This window comes from Falco rusticolus, chromosome 14 (assembly GCF_015220075.1).
Source record: "Falco rusticolus isolate bFalRus1 chromosome 14, bFalRus1.pri, whole genome shotgun sequence".
Taxonomy (NCBI): domain Eukaryota; kingdom Metazoa; phylum Chordata; class Aves; order Falconiformes; family Falconidae; genus Falco; species Falco rusticolus.
In genome coordinates, this window is record NC_051200.1 from 102,282 (window position 1) to 125,038 (window position 22,757).

At 56.1% G+C, this 22,757-nt stretch overlaps 2 protein-coding genes across 2 annotated transcripts; one reads left to right on the forward strand and one right to left on the reverse strand.

Annotated features, from left to right (window-relative positions):
• Positions 1–614: 614 nt before the first annotated feature.
• On the reverse strand, positions 615–6,142 carry UTP14A (UTP14A small subunit processome component). The gene is made up of 14 exons (XM_037408569.1): positions 6,038–6,142; positions 5,668–5,738; positions 5,359–5,423; positions 5,045–5,187; positions 4,724–4,879; positions 3,645–3,764; positions 3,466–3,560; positions 3,104–3,227; positions 2,941–3,018; positions 2,130–2,493; positions 1,595–1,974; positions 1,335–1,522; positions 1,164–1,263; positions 615–1,007 (listed from the first exon to the last, which is right to left on the reverse strand). The coding sequence occupies exons 1-14, from the start codon at positions 6,098–6,100 to the stop codon at positions 735–737; spliced, it is 2,220 nt and encodes a 739-aa protein (XP_037264466.1). The 5' UTR covers positions 6,101–6,142; the 3' UTR covers positions 615–734.
• Positions 6,143–7,467: 1,325 nt separating this feature from the next.
• ZDHHC9 (zinc finger DHHC-type palmitoyltransferase 9) lies at positions 7,468–22,506 on the forward strand. Its single transcript, XM_037408574.1, has 11 exons — positions 7,468–7,569; positions 7,869–8,147; positions 16,039–16,199; positions 16,769–16,927; positions 17,854–17,991; positions 18,151–18,199; positions 18,488–18,590; positions 18,762–18,865; positions 19,392–19,560; positions 20,240–21,664; positions 21,781–22,506. The coding sequence occupies exons 2-10, from the start codon at positions 7,981–7,983 to the stop codon at positions 20,342–20,344; spliced, it is 1,155 nt and encodes a 384-aa protein (XP_037264471.1). The 5' UTR covers positions 7,468–7,569; positions 7,869–7,980; the 3' UTR covers positions 20,345–21,664; positions 21,781–22,506.
• The last annotated feature ends 251 nt before the right edge of the window (positions 22,507–22,757 follow it).

Sequence of the window (22,757 nt, forward strand, 5' to 3'; positions counted from 1 at the left end):
GGAGAGACCTGGAGGGATCCCTGCCTGCTCCGGTTTCATCACAAGGCTCTGGCACACCCCTCCGTTAGTGCTGGACACACCAGCACCCTGCTGTCACCCTCTGAGAGGTGTAGTGGGCAGGACACCGAGCCCGCAGCAGCAGGCCTGGGTGGCTGCGCCAGGGGCAGAGCCAGCTCCCAGCGTTTGCAGCACACCTGCACCCCCTCACGGACCTGTTTTCCAGGGAATTGGGTTGATTAGAGCTGGGCAGAAGTTACCCTGGAACTGCGACAGGCCCAAGGAGCTGTTCTGCGCAGCAGGGCTGTGAGAAAGCCCCTTCAGCTATGATTAAAAAAAAATAGTAATAATAAACCCCCATTTATATATTAAAAAAATGGGAGTATGAAAGACAAAACCACAGGGCAGGTGAAAAACCAGCCCCGACTGAGCACTGGCAGCTGCTCCACCCCCTTGTCACAGTTGCAAGCCTGAGCTGTACCTCCCGGGCCTGGCCCAGGAGCTGTTTGTTACACCCGGCCAAAGCACCCTGCGCTGCATGGGGCCCCAAGGACAGGCAGGAGGGCACCAGCTGTCCTGTCCCCGGGCACTGCTAGGGCAGCCACACACACCGCTCAGACAAGGCAGCCCAGGAGATTTTATTGGGATGGGGGGAACGGGTAGAAGGCACCAGACAGAACAAGGAGCCTCTCCTGGTTCCTCTGCCTGCTCCAGTCCAAGCACACATGGGCATGGAGCTATTGTGCTCTCCTGCGCGGGTGGCGAAAGGGCTGCTCTGGCTGCTTGGGCGCAATTTCTAGCGCTGGCTTGGCTCCACTGCCAGCTTCGGTGGCCATGTCAGGGACATCCTCAGCGGAGATGGGCTGGATGATGTGGCCCGCTCGGGTAATGACGCGGGGGGTAGTTAGCTTCTGGAAGGCACGCTGCGTGTTCCACGTGGGGCCCACAGGCGTCCGGATGCTCTGCTCAAACTGCTGGTGCCTCTCAAAGGGGAAGGGCAGCTCACTGACCTGCAGGGAAACAGTGCAGTGGGGTAACTCCCTGTGGAGCAGGGATTACCGGCAGGGATTCAGGAGGTTTTGGGAACGGGTCACAGCAAGGTTCTGGGCGGGCCTGGGTGCTGGAGTACTTGCTGCTACCACTTGCGGAGGCTGGGCATCACCCACCTGATGTGCTGCCACATGGATGTTGCGCCGCTCGCTCATGATGACATGGGGCAAGTGCTGGTCCTTCCTGGGAGGGGCTGGGGGTGGCTTGAGCAGGAATCTGCCAGGCAAGTGAGATGTCAGATCCCAGTGCTGGGCTGAAGCATGTTGCTGCAGCTCTTCCATACTTACCGTTTTCTTTTCTTGGTGCTGGGCTTCAGTCCTGTGCCTCCCCACTCACCCCAGCCCGGCAGCACCAGGTTCACTGGCTGCGGCTTTGCAGCCTGCTCTGCCTTGTGCTTCTCCTGGCGGAAGTCAGCGACCACGTCATCCCCAGCAAAGGCCTCTGCGATCACCCCTCTTTGGTCGATGCCACCCTCCTGTGGAGAGACAAATCAGTCCCCTGCAGCCAGCCCTGCCCAGGGACCAAGGGGTAGGCCCATCCTGATCACCTCCTCCTCCATGACCACAGGCAGGCTGGGGCACTGAACCTCCTGGGACTTCCCAGACAGCACAGCCTGCAGGCTAATGATCTTCTTCTTGGCTGGTGGTTTCTTGACACGTCTCTCCTCAGCTCTGCCTTCCTCCTGCTGCTGCACTTGTTCCTCTGCTCCTGCAGCCCCCAGCTTCTCCAGCTCTTCCACATGCTCCTCTGAGGCCAGAGCCTCAGCGTCCTCCATCGTCTGCACCCTGCCCAGCTGCTCCAACAGCAGGATCTCCGCCTGGGCCTGGGAAGGCTGCTCGATCCTGACACTTGTCTGGTCCTCCGCACAGACAGGGTGGACAGGGCTGTCCCTCCGCAGTTCAGAAACCGCATCAGTCTCATCAGCACCTGCGCATTGAGGCATCAGGTGAGAAAGTCACCCACAAGCAGGGAGGGAGCAGGACAACTGTGTGAAACAGGCCAGAAAACAGTCCCACGACCCCCTTTCCCCTGCCCAACCCTGCAGCACACCAAACTGCACTTGCGGGGTGTGAGCTCCTCACCTTGTCCCTCAGGGCTCCCTGCCCGCTGCTGCCGCACGTGCCGTTTCTGCGCAAAGTCTTGTAACAGAGCTTCCTCCTCTGACACCTCCTCATCCTCCTCCTCCATCTCCTCCTTGCTCTCCGCAGCACCAGGCACCGCAAAGTCTCCAAGACCCTCCTGTACCTCGGGCTCCTCGGCTGGGCCACTGGGCTTGCCCAGCATCCAGGGATTAGTTCTGCCGGCACCCGCAGGGACGGTGGGGACAGCCACTGATGTGAGGTCCTCCTCAGGAACATCACCTGGTTCCTCCTCAGGCAGCTCCACTCGCACCTTCTGCATCAACTCCTTGTTCTTGGCAAGTTGTTCCTGCATGGCCTTGCGGGCCTGGGAGGGGATCAAGATGTTTCTAACGCAGCCCAGAAACAACATGCCCACCTTCCTTAACCCCCCCCCCACCTGTCTCCCCCTTCTCCAACCAGCATTGGGGACCTTATTGGGTCTTTCAATATATAAAGGGCGCTTATAAGAAAGATGGAGAGAGACTTTATACTAGGGTCTGTAGTGACAGGACAAGGGGCAACTGCTTTAAACTGAAGGAGGGCAATTTAGCTTGGACATGCGGAAGAGATATTTCACGATGAGAGTGGTGAGGCACTGACACAGGTTGCCCAGAGAAGCTGTGGATGTCCCATCCATGGGAGTGTTCAAGGCCAGGCTGAAAACAGCTCTGAGCAACCTGGTTTTGTGGGAAGTGCCCCTGCCCATGGCAGGGGGGTTAAATGGGATGGTCTTTGAAGGTCCCTCCCAACCCAAATTCTTCTGTGATCTCACCTCCAGGTCATACTTAGCCATAATGGCCCTGGAGCGGGCCCATTTTCCCTTGTTCTGGTGCTTAAGACTCATGCGTTCCTGGGAGGAAGAGAGAAGCATCAGAAAGAGCACCTTCACAGGCAGGAACTTCCCAAGGGGTGTGGGAGAAGTGCAAAAGCAGCACCTGCATCCTGAGCTGCTCCAGCTCCTCCAGCTTTGCCAAGGCAGCCTCGGGGTCCAACTTATGCAGCAGCTCAAACTCCTTCAAGGCCTTGCGTCTCTTGCTTTTTTTCAGCACACGATGGTACCTGCAACACAAGGGTGGAGAGCCGGTGAGCGAGGCTTCACGGTTCTGGGGAGGCCTTTGGGAACACAGCACTGTTTTGGGCAGGAAGCTGCCTGATACATTGCAGATCCCAGAAAGGAGAGGACTGGCTCTGTCTTCCTCCATGTTTTGGCCATACCCATGCACTGGGCAGGGCCAGCTCCAGTGGCAAGACCCAGCTCTCTTCCATCACACCAAGCCCAGCAATGACAGAACCTTACTTCTTGCTCTTGATTTTCTTCTCTCGACGAGCCTTAGCCTCATAGTAGGACTGTATGACCCGAGCCTTCTGCAGCTCAGCCCGCCGCTGCCGGGCCTGCCAGGGAACTCAGAGTGAGGGCAAACACCAAAGAAGAGGCCTCCAGAGCCAGGGCATGGCAGGGGCTGGGGGAGCGCTCACCTCCTCCAAGCTCATTGCCTGCAGCGAGGCTGTCTCCTCTGGTGTCAGGAGTGGGTCTGTGATGGGCTGCTGCGTCTTGTGGAGCAGTCCAAAGATCTCCTGCTCCAGGGGAGTTCGGGCCTGTTGGGACAGAACCGACACAGCAAGAGCACGATGAGAACTGTGAGAGCCAATGCTTCTCCAGATGTCCCCATCCCTCCAAGTGTCCCTGAGCAGCTCCATGGGAGGGCCTGGAGAAGTGTGCCCCCCTCCTCCTGGGGGCTGGGGCCACAATTCTGCTCACAGATCCCACGCAACAGCCTGAGGCTCACTGTGGGCCTGCCGAAGCACCCTCCCAGCCATTGCACCAGGTTACGGCAGACAGAATTCCTCCCAGGAGAGATAAACAGGCTTGCAGTTGACAGGCAGTGCTGGCCGCATAGCACTGACAAGAAGCATGCAGCAGTAGGTCCAGGTTACACAACACCCATGTCCCACCAAAACAGAAAGGGATCTTTGGGCAGATCAAAGCGAGTGCTGTGAATGTTGGGGGCTTGGCAGGGGCTGTCTCTCACCTGAGCATCTGGACAACTGGGAGAACTCAAAGGGATGACAGCAACTCTCCTGCCAGCACCACAACCCCCAGGGGAACTCACATTCAATACCCAAAGCATCCTTCTTTCATAATGAAGATTCACAAATGCGCAGGCTTTGGGAAACCAAATCCCCCCTCAGCTTCAGCACAAGTGGCTGAGGGCTACTAGCAGGCACCTGGCTCAGCCCAAGGACTGAGAAACTGCAGACTCAGCCTGTGTATCTAGGGCCGAGAGTCTAAAAAGAAGGTAGGAGACAGAGCAGGCTCTAAGCCTTCTGCTCATGCCTTACCTGGCTTCTCCCAGACAGCATTTACACATCTGCTACAAGGGAGGAACACTGAAGACTTCCCTTTTAATCTTCCCAAGCTCAGCACGCACCTGCCTAGAGCCTCAGCTACAGGCTGGGCTTTCCTCATGCCTACCTCATCCCTCTCAGTGTAGTCAGGAGATGTTGAGTTGCCCCAGCCAAATCGAGGGAGCTGCAGGACACACAACAGCACCCACCTTCCAAGCTGAAGCCGCTTGCTCCAGGGGTACAACTGTAGCAATCTCCTGCTTCAGAGGGAAAACCAGCTGTTCCGCCCGTCGGTTCTGTAAAACCACCTGCTGCCATTTGCCCACATCTTTAGAGGTCCTGACGTAGGCAGCTTCCCTCACGACCTGTAGGCACGGGTGAGAAGGGAAAAGGGTGAGTAGAGAAAAGCTGACTTAAAGAGCAAGGAAAGCCTTTCAGCATCAGAGAGGAGTAGAGGAGCACTCAGGAATGCAGCTGTGCTGCCCTGTAAGGTCAGAACTTCTCTCTGCTGCCTGCACAGGCCCACTCACCCGCTTTGCCTCCTCTTTGCTGAGTGGCAGCTCCACTGCCTTTTTCTGCTTCACTCTGGTCAGTTCGTTCTTCACGCTGCTCAGGGCGGATTTAGGACGGATAGGCTGCAGGAGCTCAGACAGAACCAGCTTCTCCCCAGCACCTACACAAGGTCCCACACGTTAACACAGGTGTGGCATCGCCAAGGGGCTGAAGCTGCGCTCAGCCCAAAGGTCCAGGGCAGACACAGCAAATCCCAAGCTGTTAGCTCTGGGTGGGCTGTGTGGCCTCAGTCTGACAGCAGAAGCTCTGCCCAGCTTCCCAGGGATATTACCTTTGCAGCTGACATTGAACTCTGACACCTGCACGCTTGCCTCTGTACGCTCAGCCAGCTTCCGCCTACGAGAAGAAAGAAAATAAACCAAAAGTCTCCTCGCGTCCCCACCATGTGCTTCTCCTCCCACCTGCAGCTGCGGCACAGGCAGAAGAGCTGGGCCCAGGGAACCGAGTGCCCTCCCACCTGCCCCTTTTTCCAAAGCACTCCTGCGCAGCCCCGCAGGGGCAACGGGGAGGAACTGCAGTGTGGCTGCTGCAAGAGCCGCAGGGCCGAGCCACGGGACCTCCTCAAACACCCTGCACTCACCGCTTCCGTCCGGAGAGGGAGCTGACCGCTTCCAGGAGCCGCCGGTGCCGCCGCTCGCCGTCCTCCTGCCCCTGGCACACAGCAGCCCCGGTTATCGAGCCCAGCCCTGCCCCGGCAGAGGCCCAGCAAAGCAGCCGCGGAGCACGGCCGCAAAGGCAGCCCCGGCCAGCGCTACCGGCAGCGGCGCCTGCTGCCCGGTGCCCCACCACCGCCCGGCCTCGCCCCGGGTACCAGCCTGCTCCCGCCCAGGCCTCGGCGTCCCCGGCCATGCCCGCAGCCGCCCCGGGACGCACGGGACGGGGGAGCGCCCGGAGCTCCGCATGCAGCAGCGGCGGCAGCTGCCTGGGGAGCCGAGCCCGGCCCCGCTCACCTCATCCTCGCCTTCGCTAGCGCTCGGGGCCGCCTCCACTCCCAGCCAGTCCTCCTCCGCCATCGCGCCGCACGCCGGGCGAGCCGGAAAGCACCGCGCTGCGACCTGCCGCAAAGCACGGCGCTGCCACCACCCGCCGCGCTTCCGCCGCCCTGCCTGACGTCACGGTTACCGTGGCAGCGGGGCCTGGTGGGTGGGGGCAGCGGCCCGGCCGCGGTTGGGGACCCCGGGGCGGACCGGCCTCCGCCTGGCCGCAGGCGCTGCCGAGGGCGTCCCTCCCATCGGGCCGCGCACCCGGAGGCCGCCCGCAGCCCCCGCCCCGCGCCTGAAGGCCGGCGCGACCGAGCGACCGGCGACGGCGGGGGAGGGTCTGGCCTTCCCCGGGCCGCGGCCGCCCTCCCACCCGCGCCGCCGGGACGCCCAGCACCCCGTGCAGCCGAAGCCCACGCGGCGCGACCCGTCCCCCGAGGCTGGCGCGTTTCCCGGGCCCTGATGCCTCGCCGGTGGAAGCCGTTCTGGGCGCGAAGGGGTGTCAGCGGCCGGTGGCCGCCAGCGGCACGGTGGGGGCCGGGGCAGAGGAGCAGGTCGCTGCCAGGGAGTGCGAGTGTCACCGGGTCGCCTGCAGGCCAGCGCCCCGCAGAGCTGCTCCGGCGGCCGGGCCCCTGCGCATCCGTCCTCCTCCTCCTCCATCCCTGCCTGCGCCCGGGTTGGGCGCAAAATAGGGGCTTCAGGGCAGGGGGCGGTTTGTGGAGGGAGGCGACGGGCTGTGCCCCATCTTCCTCAGTCTCCATAGCAACAACCGCCGGAAAAGTTCCGCTTTCCCTCCGCATTTGAAGCGCCGGCAGCCACGTACCCACGGACAGCGCCGCGTGTGCGTGGGGCGGGACACCGTGGGGGTTCCTTGCGCCGAACCCCCGGGTCCGGGCCTGCGAAACGGTGCGACAACGGGTGCGCGGCCCCAAAATGCGGGCGTAGGGCTGGCAGCTGGAACAGGGGGACAGCCCGTCGGCGGGACCGACCCGGGGCACTCCCCGCCGTACTGCGGCTCGACGGAGGGAAAGTGGCGTCGTGGGCGCCCGCTACGAGATAACGGAAAAAGGGGAGCGGAGCGGGGAGGCGGCGGCCGGGCCGCTGGGGCGGGGTGGAGTCTGGGTAGGGTAGCACCGGCAGGGTCTGGCAGGAACCCCCGGAGCAGGGCCGGGCTAAACCGGGGGAGGAGGGGTTCCCCGGCCCCGCCCACCGCCCAGAGGCTGCCCCGCCCCCGGCCACGTGCAGGGCCCCGCCCTCGCCCCGCCTCCCCGTGTCCGCACCGGGGCGGGGGGAGCAGCCGCAGAGTGACGTCGCATGCGGCCAATGAGAAGGCGGGGAGCGGCGGGGCGGGGCGGCGGGCGCGGCGGGGCCAATGGCCGGCAAGGCCCCGCCTCCGCGGCGGCGCGGGGCGTGGCGGCCCCTCCCGCGGCGCTGAGGGAGCGGAGCGGCCCGCCCGGCCCGGCCCGGCCCGGCCCGCCCGGTGCTGCCCGCACCGGCACAGGGTGAGCGGCGGCGGCGCGGGCCCCCTCCCTTCTCTTCCCCTCCCTTCCCTTCCCCTCCCGGGCCTGGGGCCCGGCCCGGCCCGGCGGGGCGGGGGCTGCCCTGCCCCGCCCCGTCGCTCCCCCCCACCTGGGTCCCCCGGGCCGCGCCCTGCCCACCCCCCTCCCCGGTGGGTTTCCATGGCGACACCCCTCCCGGGGCGCGGGGGTTTCTTTGGAGACGGCCGCCGCCCCCAGCCGCTGAGCCCCCCGCCGCCCCGGGCCGCCGCCCCGGTGCTGAGGCGCTTTCCCTCTCCCCGCAGCCCCCAGACCAGCCGAGCCCAGCGAGGCCCCAGATGATGCCGGGGGCGCGGGTGGCGGAGCAGCAGTGCCTGGACGTGTGGCGGCCGCTGTCGCCCCAGTGACGGCCCCGCCATGTCGGTGATGGTGGCGAGGAAGAAGGTGGTTCGGAAATGGGAGAAGCTGCCGGGCAGGAACACCTTCTGCTGCGACGGCCGCATCATGATGGCCCGGCAGAAGGGCATCTTCTACCTGACGCTTTTCCTCATCCTCGGCACCTGCGCCCTCTTCTTTGCCTTTGAGTGAGTTGCCCGCGGCGGCCCGGTGACCCCACAGCCCAGGGACTGAGCTTGCCCAGGGCTCGCCTGCCCGGTGGCCTTGGGAGAGAGGGGGGAGCCCAGCACGCTGCGGCTGGCTGTGGCAGGATCTGCCTCTTTGCCCTCAACAGATTGACCCTGGAGCTTCTTGGGGAGGATGGGCCCCACTGGAGCTTTCCCCCAGCTCTGCCCATGGGGTGAGGCTAGCGCTTCGTCCTGACCGGTTCGGCTTCCCTGTGTTTGGGACTTGCATCCCCTTGCACTGAACACAGCTAGAGGGGACGGGGGTTCGGGCATGTGCTTGTCACCAAGGGGTAGCCGGGGTGCAAGGGCGCTGCTGCTGCAGCAGCCCAGGCCAGCATGGCCTGAGCCTGTGTCCCTACCGGCTGGGTGTGCATGCAGCCCCCAGCTGAGGCCAATGAGGGAGGTGACCCAACCGGAGAATTAACAAAAAAGGAGTGAGCTCGGTGGCACTGGGGTTTAACACTGATCCAACTTGCCCTGCAGCTGCCTGCTAGCTGGGTGTTGCAGAATGCTGCACTACAGCAGGCCCTCCTGCCAGCTGGAGTCCTCGTGTTTGGAGAGGATCCGGCTGCCCTTTTAGATCAGCTCAGTGGCCTGAAGACCTGCAGCCAAAGTCTTGGACACTGCTAAAAGAGCAGGACCTGCCCCTTCCCCACCACTTGCCCATGTGAGGGGCTGGGGAACTGATCTGGCTTTAGATTAATCCTACAAAAAAAAAACCCAAAACACAAACCAAACAAAAAGAAAAAAACAGCCTGTGTTTACCTCTGTGTTTACCTAAGTACTGATGTTGTGGGGAGGGGGCAGAATGCCCCTCTTGCCTGGTTTGAAGATAAGCTTGGATCAGCTAAACAACTCTGAAACTTTCCTTCCTCTGTCTCCTTCAGCATGTTTCTTAGGGAGGCAGGGACTCTAAATGGTGTTGGGTAATGCAAAAGCTCTTTAAGCCAGGAAAGCAAGTGGAAGAAACTGCTCCCTCGTTAAGCCTTGGCTATTCCTCCAGTAAAGCACTCAGCCCAGATGCTGGCCTCCTAGACATCTTCCCTGGACAAGGGAACTTGTCTCAACTTCCCCTGGCCTGGCATTGCTCTCCCTGGCTCCTCTTGTTTAGTGGATGCCGCTGGCAGCCTTGGAAAGGGCTTTCTGGAACACTCTGCTGAGGCTTGCCACATCCCAACAGCAACAATGAAGTGGCTAATGTCGGGCCTTGGTCAGGTATGAGGCTGGTTTGTCCTGTAGCTTTGGAGGCAGGTGCTGTACAACTGTAATGCAGGGTGTTGGGGTTCCTGAGTGTGGAAAGCCCAAATTATCCCTGACTCAGTCTGAATTCAAATTTAAAGGTATGAAATGACACCACTGTTTGTCTTGTTGTTTGGTTTTTTTGTTTTTTTTCCCATCTGAAAAATGGGGTTAAGACTTCCTGCCTTGCAGGAAGAACTAGTAAGTGTTACGGCTCCAGAAACACTTATTGTGAGGGATAATTGCTCTTGCTCCCTGCGGAGCCTGTCCTTAACAGAAGAGCGAAGCCACATCCCGCTCTACCATGTTTGCCTTTGCCAGCTGCCTGCCGTGGTTGTGCAGGACAGAGCGAACCCAGGCTGCTTTTCCAGTCCTAGCTGTTGGAAGAGCTGGCAGTGTGATGGTTAGTTTGGCCATGGGTGCAGCAGGTACGTGACTGGAAATTCCTGGAGAAGCCTCTTCCCATGCTCTGGGAGGCAGAGGGGTTGCTCATGTCCTTACTTGCTCAGAGACGTGCATTCTGCGTGGAGCTGGAGGGTGGTCTTTGCAGGGGCTGCTGGCCCAGGGGAAGTTTTGCTGGGAGAGGAATCATCTCTTGAATTTTTAGTTAAAATGGCTGAGTAGTTTCAACTGGGGAGATGGGGAAAAGTTTGGGAAAATTCAAAGTATCTATTAGATTGTCTCAGTGTGTGGACCTTAATGCTTTCTGTTTGAATGAGATGGTTTTGTTTTGATTTGTTTGAGGATTTTTGAATTTGGGATGGGGATGAAATGTTGCCTTCCCAGCCAGAAACACTCTGCAACGTCTCTGTTTCAGTGACCGAGCTGAGAAGATGAGCAGCTTGGCTGCTCAAGAGCCCTGCTTACCCTGTATGCCTTCTGCATGTGTTAGGGTGCTTTTGCATAAGGGTCTCAGCCTTGATCTTTTTGCTGTGTTACCCATTTCTTTTGGCTTTTGGCAGATTCTTTCGTGTTTGTGTGGAAATTCATGGTTTCCCCCTTAAAGTCTGTGCTACAGAGGAACAATTTGGGTTGTTAGGATCTGGTTTTGGAGTGAAGCAGACTGTGGTGGGTAGAGGAGTCCTTTTAATTCTTATACACTCGCTGTAGGGGTGCCTGTGTTGTGAATGCTTATTTCATTCAGCTGAATCACTTGCGCAGTCACACCTTGTCTAAACAAGGCTTGGGGATGCCTGAAGCCAGAAAATGTCTTGCTACTCGATCTGAGCCAGTGCGGGTTTGATCCTCGCCCTCCAGGCTGCTCTGGCTGGGCTCTGATTACAAACGCTGTTGCTGGAGAGCTGTTGGTGACTGGCATCGCATGTCATGAGATAAGCTGCTGCGTTCCTCCCTGAAAGAGTTGTCCCCAGCCATGAAATGACAGCCTCTCTGTTTGGGCTGCTGCTGGTGGGGTTTTTTATTTTGTTTTTGCGTTTTTATTTTTCCTTCAAGTAGCTCCAATGCCATTAGTTTATCTGCTGTGCCTCTAGTTGAATGGTCTGAGGCCATCTCAGCCCCCATGCATGGGAATTTATATGTTTTTATCCTCTAGGCTGTAGAGCTGTGGTCTGGAATTGGGTAAGTCTTTCCATCGCTGAGCGAACAGGACCTAGAGGGCTGACTAAGTTATCAATGCTCTACCTGGAGATCTGGCTCCTCCCTCCCAGATAAAGCAGATAAAGAGCTGTGCTGGCTCCTGGGGAAGTGCTCTGCAGTGACTGGAGTCCTCTGCCCAAGGGCACCTCTCTCGCCACCACCTTGGCAGAGAGCAGCTCCTGCTGCTTAAGGGCTGTGGCGGGTCCCTGCAGGGTCCGAGATCTATATTTAATTGGGTCTACTCTATGACTGTAACGTGTCACATAAAATTCTGTTTAATATCCTCTTGGCATTATTTCAGGCACTTAATGAGTACGTCAGCTTTTGTGATAGGGCGGTTAGTTGTCCAACTCTGCTTGTGGTATTTGAGCACAAGGAGAAGCCCAGGTAAAGCACTTGTAAAATCCATTTGAGAATTAAGATGATGGGATGTAGTGTCTTCTCTCTGGCTGCTGGTAGTTTCCTCTGCAGTTTGCCAGCGTGTCTGTAATGGCCCTCCTGAAGTGAGAGTTCTCCATTTAGCTCTCCAAAGCATGTGCAAGAGAACGGGGTTTCTATTGTCTTCAGTTTTTCAGCACGAACAGTTGATGTTTGTAACTGTTACAGGCAAGATAGTGCCAGCGATGCCAGGCTCCTGAGTGCGGAAAAGGGCTGCTGTTTGCTTTTCCAATAACCAAGCAACTTTATCACTTTCTTTACTTTTTTTTTTTTCTTTAACTATGTAGAGATTAAAATTTTTTTGTTTTCTGATGAGTTGAAAAAACCCATGGTGACACTTCATGTGACTTAACTTTTAAATGTTGTTTTTTCCAAATCCCAAGGATCCAAGGTTTGGCACTGATAAAGACATGCTCCTGAAGACGGCTTTTACCTCTGCTTAGGTCCATGTCAAGCATTGTCAAAACTTAAACACAAGTTGATTGGTGCTTTTTAGTAGTTACAGGTTCTCTCGGTAGAGGTAAACTTGTTGGTATCCAGAGTTCAGCTAGTTTTGCTCATGAAGACGTGTTTCTGCGTGAAGCAGCTGCTCCCGGGTTTGTTAATTGCATGCCCTTTTTCTTGTACGTGGGCTCCTTTTCGGAAGACAACCTTGGTCTCCCTGCTGTGTGCACATCCTCTATAGCACCACCATTCCCACACAGGTCTTGGGGTGTGCCTGTGTGGAGATGTGAGTGTAGCTGGGAAAAGAGCAGTAACATTGGCATAAGGTTTCTGTTTCCTGCTTAAAGTCGGTTGTTGCATCAGTTGGGTTGGAAGCACGTGGCGTGTGCTCACAGTGGAACCGCATTTGAAGTGGGTCTCTAGCGAGCATTTTCTGTGTCACTGTTGACAGACAGGGAGAGTTTCTGTAGACAGCTTCATTTCTGCCCGAGTGCTGCTTAGGAAAGGGCACTGAACTTCTAGCACTGCAGTGCAGCGGTTACCCAGGTTTTCAGAGCAACAGTTTCCATGCTTCCTGCAAGTACATCAGCCTCTGCAAAAAATCCCAGGTCTGGGAAATGCAGACGACTGTAAGTGCTCTGGTGAGGGTCAGATGTTTGGTAAAGATACGACTTTGCTTCGCTAGCATTCAGGACAAGTACACAGTGTGGTTATGCATTAGTTTAGGAAAGTTAAATAGGTATTTTGCAAGTGAGATGTAAATAAATTATACAACAGAGCTTGCGCTGAACCCTGGAGGGACCCAACCATGAGATGTGCTGCCTAATGGCCGTGGCTGAAGTCCACTTCCATCGTGGCTGGCCTGTTTGTTTTCCCCTTCCTCCAGAGTTTTGCTTAATGTGCTGCTTACAACAGACCTTCCCAAGCAGTCGCAAAATAATCGGTCAAGCAGCCGTTGCACTGTAAACTTGTGGCACCTCCCAGCTTCTGATTCTTGCTGCCTGCCCCCCCCACCCCCCTACCCCCGCTATTCTAACGAACTCTTTGTTTAAGCCTTTCTCACCCCACAGCCCACCCGCCCATGATGATGGGTTGTGATAGTGCGGTTATTGTCTGCTATTAGATGACAAAATGCTCAAGAACACAGATATTGCACGGGGAGTGGAGGAGGAGCAATATCCTTACATGCCAGTATGTCTCTGTTGACTCTCAGCTTTCCCAAACAAAAGATCTTTAAAATGTCTGTTACTTAGCAGTGTGAACGAATTGCTGAGCGTGATGGTGCTGTAGTCTAGGCATAGACTGAAGAATCCCCAGTGCTAGTGAGTACCAAGTCAAAACGTTGCATGGTGGTCTTACCTGTTGCTCAGCCGTTCTGGACGGAGCTTGGCTCTTTCTGCCATGGCAGATGGTCTGGGGTTATTCCCTGAAAGACACCTTCTTAAAAGCAAGGCCCTGTCAGCACAGGGAGGGATGGGAGACATGCAGCAGGCTCAGTGTTGGGTCTCAGGATACAGTTTCAGTGCAGTGGGGGTTTGTCTCACTCAGGCCTCTCTGACCTTGCCTCCAGGCTGTGTTTGTGCCTAGGCGAGGGGATGCAGAAGCACCACCAGCCCCGCTACCTGGGGAAGCAGGAGGGCCCTGCTGAGCACCTGCTGTGCCAGAGCACGTCTGAGCAATGGGGTTGAGCAGCTGGCACAGTGCCTGGGTGTTTGCTTTGTGCTGGAGGGAAGATGGCAACAGGACAATGGCTTTGTTGAGCAGACATCTCGTGCGCTTTGGTGAATGGCAGCTGAAGGAGCTAGTGTTAATCCTTCGTTGTGTGAGTTTCCAGGTATCTTTTCCCCAGCAGACAGGAGAGCAGGCATCTGGTGTTTTCAGGGGCTTTGTCCCTGTCCTCCCTGACTGCACACCTCTGGGCAGACAGGCAGGCTACTGGGGATTGCTTCTCTCCCACCCTGAATTGGGGACCTAACCTGCCCTGTGCCTGCGCCTCGCTGGGAGCTGGATGGAAGGGCTGGATACTGGCTGAATGGTGCTGCTTTCCTTGCCACGGCACAAAGATGCGTAGGAAATGGTCAGCAGGGAGTGAGTCACATCCCGCGCTCCGGCTCAAATGCAGATGGAATGGGGACCGCACTGGTTGCTGCAGGGGCTGATCCCATTTATTCTTGAGTGTCGCTGTGTAAAGCTTTCAGGTTTGTGCCTGGAAGAGTACACCTGGCATGGATCATGTGCTTGCGGGCAATAAATCTCTTTGCTGACAGTACACTGACAAAACTTAAAAGGTGTTAGTGTATATCTGAGGCTGGAAGCTCTGGCGTGGGTTCGGCTCAGATTTAACATGGTTCACGAATGCATATTTTAAGCCCGTAATATGTTCATGTTGTTGTAACAGTTTTAAAGCTGTCATGTCAGCTGGACAAGGGTCAAGCTGCAGCCCTTTGAGGCAGACCATGTCCAGCTTTTAGAAGAATGAACCCGTGTTCCTTCCCAAAATGGGATCCAAGGTTTCTCTTTAATTGCCAAATGACTTGCAGCTCTCTTTCTAGACTTTGCCCTTGCAAAGGGAAAGCAAAGTTATCTTGGGCTGCCTAAAGACGATAAACTCAGCCCTCTGGCTGCTTGACCTGGCACTTCAAATGTAGGCAGGACTCTGCACATGGAGAACTCTTAAGGATTGTGTCATTTTGAGTAACTGCAGAGTTTGTAGTGTTTAACAACATTGGTTTAGGGACATGCCCTGTGCATCGCTGTAGAGGTTTTTGTGTTGTGGCTGTGGCCAAAGCATACCGTAGTTTCAGTATACAGCCCTTTCTGTACCTCATTGCACACAGAGGTCAGTCACTGGAGTCAAGCAATGGCAAATTGAAGCCTGGCGAGCCTTCCTGCAGTGGATGGTGGGCTTGCAGAATTTGGTGCTGCAAACCAACCAGCCGGAGCTAGAAACTTTATTGTGTTCGGAGAAGCTATGGGTGGGAAAGCTATCCAGAATTAAATCGTTAATGCTATGGATGTCATGGAAGTCACCTTGCTTAGGATGACAGATCCACTGGGGAGGATAATCCCATGCCTTTCATCACAGTAGCCTTCTACTTTTTTGGAGAGCGACTGTGGAAAGCAGGAGTCCGGGTTGGATCCAACCCCGTGAAGTCAGGGCTTACCAGAAAGCCTGGGTACCCAGCTTCATTGAGAGGAACCTGGGGAAACAAGGCGTGCAATGAGAGGTGAGATTTTGCACAAGTGTTGAGAATTGGGTGGGGTTTCCGTCAAACCTTAGGGAAAAACTCCATAGAAATTTCACGCTGCCATAAATGGGGTTTTCTGAAGGAATCGGGCTAAAAATGTGTTTTCTTTAAGACCAGTACATCTCTAAACCTTGACTTCTGTACAGGCCTTCTGCACAGCTTGCACTGCCCATGGAGACATGTTTGTGGGTGTCTAGAAGTGACATGGGGCACAGGCAAGATTAATCTCCTTGCTCCCTTTGCACTACCTCGGTCAACGGGATTAGCAACATAATTCCTTATTGGACCTTTCTGTATTTATAAAGCAAACAAACCTTGTGCTGTGTTTCCTCTCTCGAGCTGGGGTTGTCTTGGATCCGTTCCTGAGAAGCACAGGACATGGTTAATCCCTGGAAAGTAATTTCTGTGGTACTGGAAGCTGCTGCCTTTTTAGGGGACAGCTAGAGATTCCCACCATTCCGATGTGCTGGTGGGCTTTCAGACTAGGCTTTGTGTGCTTCTCCAAGAGGTGCTGTCCATCCCTTGGCAGCTGGCTGCAGCAGGTGTCCTCTAGGCAAGATCCCTCTCGTTGGCTGGTTGTGTTTCTGGCGTTGCCCGTGACTCAGAGCAATGGGAGCTGGAAACAAAACAAAGTGCTGGAAAGTATTCTGTGCCTGGCTGGTTAAAAACATGGGGGAACATTTTGATTGTGGCTGGTCATTAGAGCTGCCCCAGGGGTGTTTCCCTGTGGTGGTGGGGTCAGAAGGAAGTGCTGAACAGCTTCTCTTCTCCAGCTGTAACCAGCGTTCAGAAAAGTCTGGACTCTGACATCTTGCCAGGCTTTCAGGCCCTGGCTCAGGCAGACTGTGCAGTGGTCTGATTCATCGCCTCCTGACATCTCTCTGCAGGTGTCGGTACCTGGCAGTCCAGCTGTCCCCAGCCATCCCCGTGTTTGCAGCAGTTCTCTTCCTATTTGCCATGGCTACGCTCCTGCGGACAAGCTTCAGTGATCCTGGGGTGATCCCGAGAGCCCTGCCTGATGAGGCAGCCTTCATAGAGATGGAGATTGGTGAGTGCGGAGCCAGCCAAGCTGGCTGGAAAAGCCTCTGCATTTCTGGCATATCTATAGGCTACTCTTACTGCAGAGCCTTTCTTCCCGGCTGGCCCTCCAAAAGTGAGGATTGCCCCAAATGGGGCATCTTACCACCTGCTGGCTATTTCTGCTCGGCTGAGTCTCAAAAAGTTGGTGTGATGTACCGAATTCCCTTTCTGGGAACCTTTTCACATGCTGTTTTCTGTCTTGTAGCCATGTACATACAGACTTGGTTTGCTTTTGGGAAGGGGTGCAGGAAGCTTGGTGTGGGCACCTTGATCCTTCAGGTAGAGAGGAAGTTTGGTGGATGTGGGTGATGCCCCCTCCACAGCCCCTGTCCATATGCCCATGAAAGCTCTGGCATCCCTTTTCTTGCCTCCAAGCCTTCAGGTTGGCTCTGGAGTGCGTGAGCAGAGCTGCAGCCACTGACTCCGGACCCAGCAGACTCTGATCCCACTAGCAGGAAAAGCAGGGAGGCGAGCTGTCATTCTGGGCCTGTTGTGTTGTAGCACCAGGTCCAATCTCTCCTTGGTTCTCTTACTCAGAGGCCACCAACGGTACCGTGCCGCAGGGTCAGCGCCCACCCCCACGGATTAAAAACTTTCAAATCAACAACCAGATAGTGAAGCTGAAGTATTGCTACACATGTAAGATCTTCCGTCCGCCCCGTGCCTCTCATTGCAGCATCTGTGACAACTGTGTGGGTGAGTAGAAGAGCTTGTGCCTGCTCCAGCACCTGGATGTTAGGTGAGAGCCTTTGGAAGAGGGCAGGTGGAGACCTGCACCCCATCTCACTCCATATTGGGTTTCACACTGTGTGTGCTGAGCAAGTCCAGAATGGTGGTGTGTGAACAGACAGGGACAGTCTGCTTCATCTGAAGCTCAAGGAGCTTGAGATTTGCTTGGAACCTAAAGCCAGATGGTTCATCTTAGCCAGTACTTCTTTGGCAATAACTAGTGTAACGTAAGTGTAACTTGTCCTTGTAAATGTGCAGTCCATTTCTGAGTTTCACTGAGCTGCTGGCCTTGCTGGGCTAGAGGGTTCCAGTGGAGAGCTGTGTCTTGCATGAAAGCTGCAACTTGCAACAGCACAGAGATTCTGCCATTATGTTGAGTGCCCTTGTTTTTTGTTCCCCTTGCTGCATCGCAGACTTAACTCTTTTGCGTATCATGATTGGCGCATGTTCAGCATCCCTTCTCAAGGAAGAAATCCCATTCTTTTGGATCCCTTTTTTCCTCCGCAGGTTCCCAGTCCTTTGAGTGTTTATACAGTTCCTTGGACCTTCTTCTAATTATTCCAACAGGAGTAAAGGGCACATGGGTTAGATAAGAACTTCTGAGCCCCAGGCTGTCATCTAACCTGTGTGCTGCTTTACTAAAAGCTCTTAAACTCTATCTGAATGTGCAAACCGACTCATTAGTAAAATGATTTTGCACTTTCTTACGTGGCCTCCCCTTCTGGAAGGGGGCCGTGATACAGGGCCCTGAGTTAGCAGAGGGGTTGGACTTGATGGCCCGGGGAGTCCTTGCCAGCCTTGGGAATATTTCAATTCAGGGCATGGCAGTAAAGCATCTGGAGGCAGGCAGGACTGCACTAGTGCAGTGCTGATCTCCATTTTTCCTTTCATAGAGCGCTTCGACCATCACTGTCCCTGGGTGGGCAACTGCGTGGGGAAGAGGAACTACCGCTATTTCTACCTCTTTATCCTCTCGCTCTCACTCCTCACCATCTACATCTTCACCTTCAACATAGTCTACGTAGCACTGAGTGAGTCTGGCTCTGGAGAGAGGGATGACTGGGCTGGCTAAGGAGCTGGAGGGGGGGATACAGATGGTGTTGCAAACCAGAGGTGATGGAATGGGAAAGGGAGCAGGATTTAGTGTGATGTTCCAGAGAAAAAAAATACCTCTCTCTTTGTATTGCCAGAATCTTTGAAGATTGGGTTTCTGAACACGTTGAAGGAAACCCCAGGGACATATCCTTCCACAATGCAGAGGGGTTGGCTTCTCCAAAGCTGGGTGTTAGTTTGAGCTGCATTCTGGGGGGACTGGAGTCTTGATGCTCAGGGTTCTCTAAGGAGTCTTCCATGGTGTTTTCCCCTGTGACTACAAGGTGGGGAGTGATTTTGTGGCTTTTGGGAGGAAGGTAAAATGGAAAACCATGTCTAGGAAAAGAAAAGGAGTTAGGATAGTGTGCCTGGGGGTAGTGACACAGCTGGGCTGGGACTGTTGCCAGGCTGTTCCCAGTCCTTAACTGTCCTTACTGTACTGGAAGTGCTCATCTGTTTCTTCACCCTGTGGTCAGTGGTGGGGTTGACTGGGTTCCACACCTTCCTGGTGGCACTGAATCAGACAACCAATGAAGATGTAAGTAGACTCTTCTTGTTCCTCTGAGCCATCTCCATTTTTCGTCACTTCCTCAGCATGTCACGGTTGTGTCCACCTTGCTGACGTGGCCTGTGGCCTGAAGGCAGGGCTCCGTGGGCTGGGGCTGGTGATTGGTGAAGCAGACCTGAGCTTGTGCCCTGACTGTTGCAGATTAAGGGGTCCTGGACTGGGAAGAACCGCGTGCAGAATCCCTACAGCCATGGCAACATAGTGAAGAACTGCTGTGAGGTGCTCTGTGGGCCTCTTCCCCCCAGGTAAGCTCTCAAGGGGCCACCCTGCCATGTTTTCCCCCAGAGCCCGGTGTAGGACTGTGTGTAGCTCCCCTTGCTTGGGTACAAGGCCTGGCTGCTTTTCTGCCAGCGCTCTGTGTGTATGAGGCTTCCAGAGGTCAGTTGGGCTGGATGCTCTGGGGTGGAAGGCCTTGTGTTGCCTTCCTTGCCTGTCTTCAGTGGTTCTAGCTTGTGACGTGCTGCTGATCACCATGTCCTTGGGGAGCCAGTGGGGGAGTGGCTCCCCTTACCTGGGGCAATATATGGAGCGAAGGTGCTTTCCAGGGCACTCGTTTTGGTGGGATCCCACGCTCTGAACTGCTTTCCAAGGGGCTTGGTTTTCACAGGAGGAATGTAGACGCTGTAAACTAGGTTTGGCTGTGCACAGCCTGTTTTGGAGTGGAACTTCTTGACCTGACATTTGTTTTCCACCAGCACTTTTTCTGCCAGGAAAAGTTCACTAGCTTCAGGGGAGGTGTGGGTCTCTGATGGTGTGATTCTGTTCTTGTAGTGTCTTGGACAGACGGGGCATCTTGCAGCAAGAAGAGAGCACAGCTCAGGAGGAGTCATGCCCACGGGGGCCCAGCACTCAAGAGCCCACCGCTGCTCAGGACTCTGGTGGGCAGGCAGAGGAGAGCAGAGCTCCACAGAAGGATGGCAGCCTTCCTCACTTGAGTGCTGTGAGTGATTCCCTCCATGTGGGGGGTGAGTGGGCGGCATCTGCTTGGAGTTGCTGGTGCTTTGGGTCAGCAGAGAGAAAGCAGATACTGTGACTTAGCATGAACAAAACAACGCTTGGGGGGGGCCTTGTTGAGAGGCTGCTGATAAAAAGCTCATTCTGCTCTGGCCCTGGAAATGAGCATCTCTTGATTTCCTTTGATTTCCTCAAAGGAAGTCACAGCTGGTTGTGCTTTTGGAGATCTTAGTCCCGGGAGCTGGCACCTATGGAAGCTAGGAGGGGTCGAGGAGGGGTGGGAGATTACAGGCATCTTGTTTTGGCACTGAGTGCAAGCTAAAGGATTGTCCCTGGGAAGGGCCCTTGCAGATGTAGAATCTCCATTGCTGGAGAAAGCTATTGCCCCACTGGATATGGCCCTGAGCAGCCTACTCTGCCTTTGAAATTAGCCCTGCATTAAGGATGTGATTGGACAGGAGGCCTCCAGAGTCCAGTGCTCCAGATCTTAATGGAGCTGCTGTTTTGCCTGTTTGGTGGACCCTGGTTTCTCCCAAGCGCAGCTGAGACCTCTGCCTGGTGGAGCTGAAGACAGGACCAGGGCAGCAGGGCCACGTGTCTGTGTGCTCAAACATGCTCTGTACTGGGGTGTATTCACGCAAGTCACTGCTGTCTTCTTTCTTCAGGTCCCTGCACCATCCCTGAGCAACGCTGAGATGCCGGAGCAGAAGCAGCTAACATCTGGGGAGCTCCCGGTCCCATCCCAGAATGCTGGGCAAGCAGAGCACTAGCATCTGCTTGAAAGGGAGAACTTTCTTGTTTTGTCTAATCAAAGCTGGAAGTGATAGAGGAGAGGAGGAGATGGGCTGGATGGCAGGCAAACGATTCCTCATGGCCATTTTGCTTTAGTCATTATTCGCCTTGATGCACAGGCAGTGCAGGCTGGCACTGGCCTTGCATGGTGTCAAAGGATAATGAGGGTGAGTGGCCCTCCTTGGTCACCCAGGGGCACTCGCCACCACTGAGGCTGGTCTGCCTGTGGGCCGAGGCAGGACCTCTTGCTCTGCAGGTTGTCCTGGATGCCAAGTACTGGCTCTGTGGCTGGGGCTGTCCTCCATCTGGCCCCAATTCTGACAAGATGACTTGTGGTCAAGCAGCTCAGGAGCGATGTTAGGGTCGGCCTGCTCTCTACTGCTGAGGAATCCTGATGGGAAGAGGAAAGCCAATTTATGGCAGTAGTGTCCTCTCTCCCCTCCTCCCTCCTTCCTCTAATCTGTGGCATTGTTTTATTGGTTAACGTGGCAGGGGTTGTCGGGAGACATTTCGGTGCCAAAAGGGCCAAAACAACCGGGAAGGTGTGTTCTGCTGGCAGTGGTTTTTAAAGTAGCTTCCTTCCCATGTTCCTTCTTTTCATGTGACTTGGCCTGCACAAGAGCAGTTGTGGCGGGGGCACTCCTTCCCATCCTTTCCCGGGGCTCATGCCTGACCCAGGGGCTTGAGGGGGGGAGCAGGGCAGCCCATCTTCCTGCTGCTTGTCTCCACCCCAGTTGTGCAAGGGGTGTATCAAGCTGCAGGGGAGGGCCTGCCTGTGCTGTTGGCTTTCTAGCTAGTGCCAGGGCTGCATTTGCTCATGGGTGCCTGCGCCAAGCACAGGCGTGCCCTCCCCTTGCCTGCCAGGCTGTGGCATGCCACTCAGCTGCTGCTCTGCAGAACCTCTGCCCCGATTCTGTGTCATGTCATCATGTTCCTGTGTCCTCCCTGCCTTACCCTGCATTTCTCAGCCATCCTCGACTGGCTTTCAGAGCCTGAATCTTCCCTGGGTTTTGCCAGCTGTTCGGGGACTGGCTGTCTGGTGTTGGCCATCTGCATCGCCTTGGCAGAGGAGGGGGGAGAGGCCAGGGCTGGGCCGTGGTGGGAGACCTCTGTGCTGTGGCAGGGCTCCTCTTCCACTGTGACGCTCCCTGTCCTGCATCTGGCAGCCAGGCTGAGAAGAGCCTTGTGTCTGCGGGTCCCTGCAGAGGCCGGTGATGGAGGGAAGGCTGTTTTGTGTCCTGGCAGCTGTTGATCCTGTACCATGAGTGCTGGGTCCTGTGCCTCTCTGCAGACATGAGGTGAGCGAGTGGCAGGTGGAGAATGTCCTGCTTGTTTCTCCGTGATGCTCCTGCCTGGCAGCATGAAGTTGCTGCTGCTCCTTCCCTGGCCTCATATGCCATCCTGCTTTCAACAGTGGCATGGAGCAGAGCGCAGCGGGGAGTGTTGTCCCTCCAGGGCCTGATGTGTGCCTCCCAACTTGCTCCTGTTCCCTGGCCCCTTACAGTGTCGACCTGGGCTGTGCCTGGCAGCGGGTGAACCAGTATTAATGTGGCAACCAGCGCTGCCCTCTCTCCTGTAGTGCCGGGGTCTCCTCTCCTAGGTGAGAGGGCAGAGCTGCTGCCCTGGCCTCCAGCCGCTGGTTCACAGTTGCCCTGCAGCTGCCTTCAGCTGCTCCCCACTGGTGCATACTGGGGAAGGAGCCCTGGCCTGCCACTGCCCGTGGGGCCAGAGCTGCCCGGCCTGCAGCCGCTGCCACCCTGCAGCCAGGCTGGGCCTGTCCCACCCTGGGGTGGAGGGGGGGTCCCAGGACCAGGCCTGGGCTGCTGTGCCTGGCCCCATGCACACCCCGCTGGTGGTGGGAGCTGCCCCTCCTCTCCCACCCACCCCAACACGCTACTGACCAAATCTCAAACTCGTTGTGAAAAAGTGTATTTTTTTGTTTTACTAATCTATTTTCTAATGCGGTGTGTTGAGTGCTGCCTGCTGGGGCCGTCGCAGATGCTGCCCACACCTGTGGTTCCTGTCTGCTCTGTTCAAGGTCTCCGTGAAGGAAGTGGGGGTAGGGCGAGGGTTGGCGTTTCTTTTATTTTTTCCTTTTTTAATTTTAAAACAATGAAGGAAACTTAATTGGTTTGAAAAATGGCTGAGCCTGTAGCCTCTGCCTCTCTCTGTGCCTCCCTAAGCCAGCTGCCTCTTTCCCTTTCCCCGTGGCTTTCCAGCCTCTACGTGTCATGCTTCTAGCGTGTCTTATCTGTGCTGTCTTAATTGCGTCCTCCTGTCCCCCCACAGCAGCTGAAGAGGGGGGGTGTCTTTGCGTGCAGATTGTGCAGCCCGAGCTGAGCCAAGATGCATCCCAGTGGGTGCAGCTGGGGAGCATCCTGGGAAACGTGT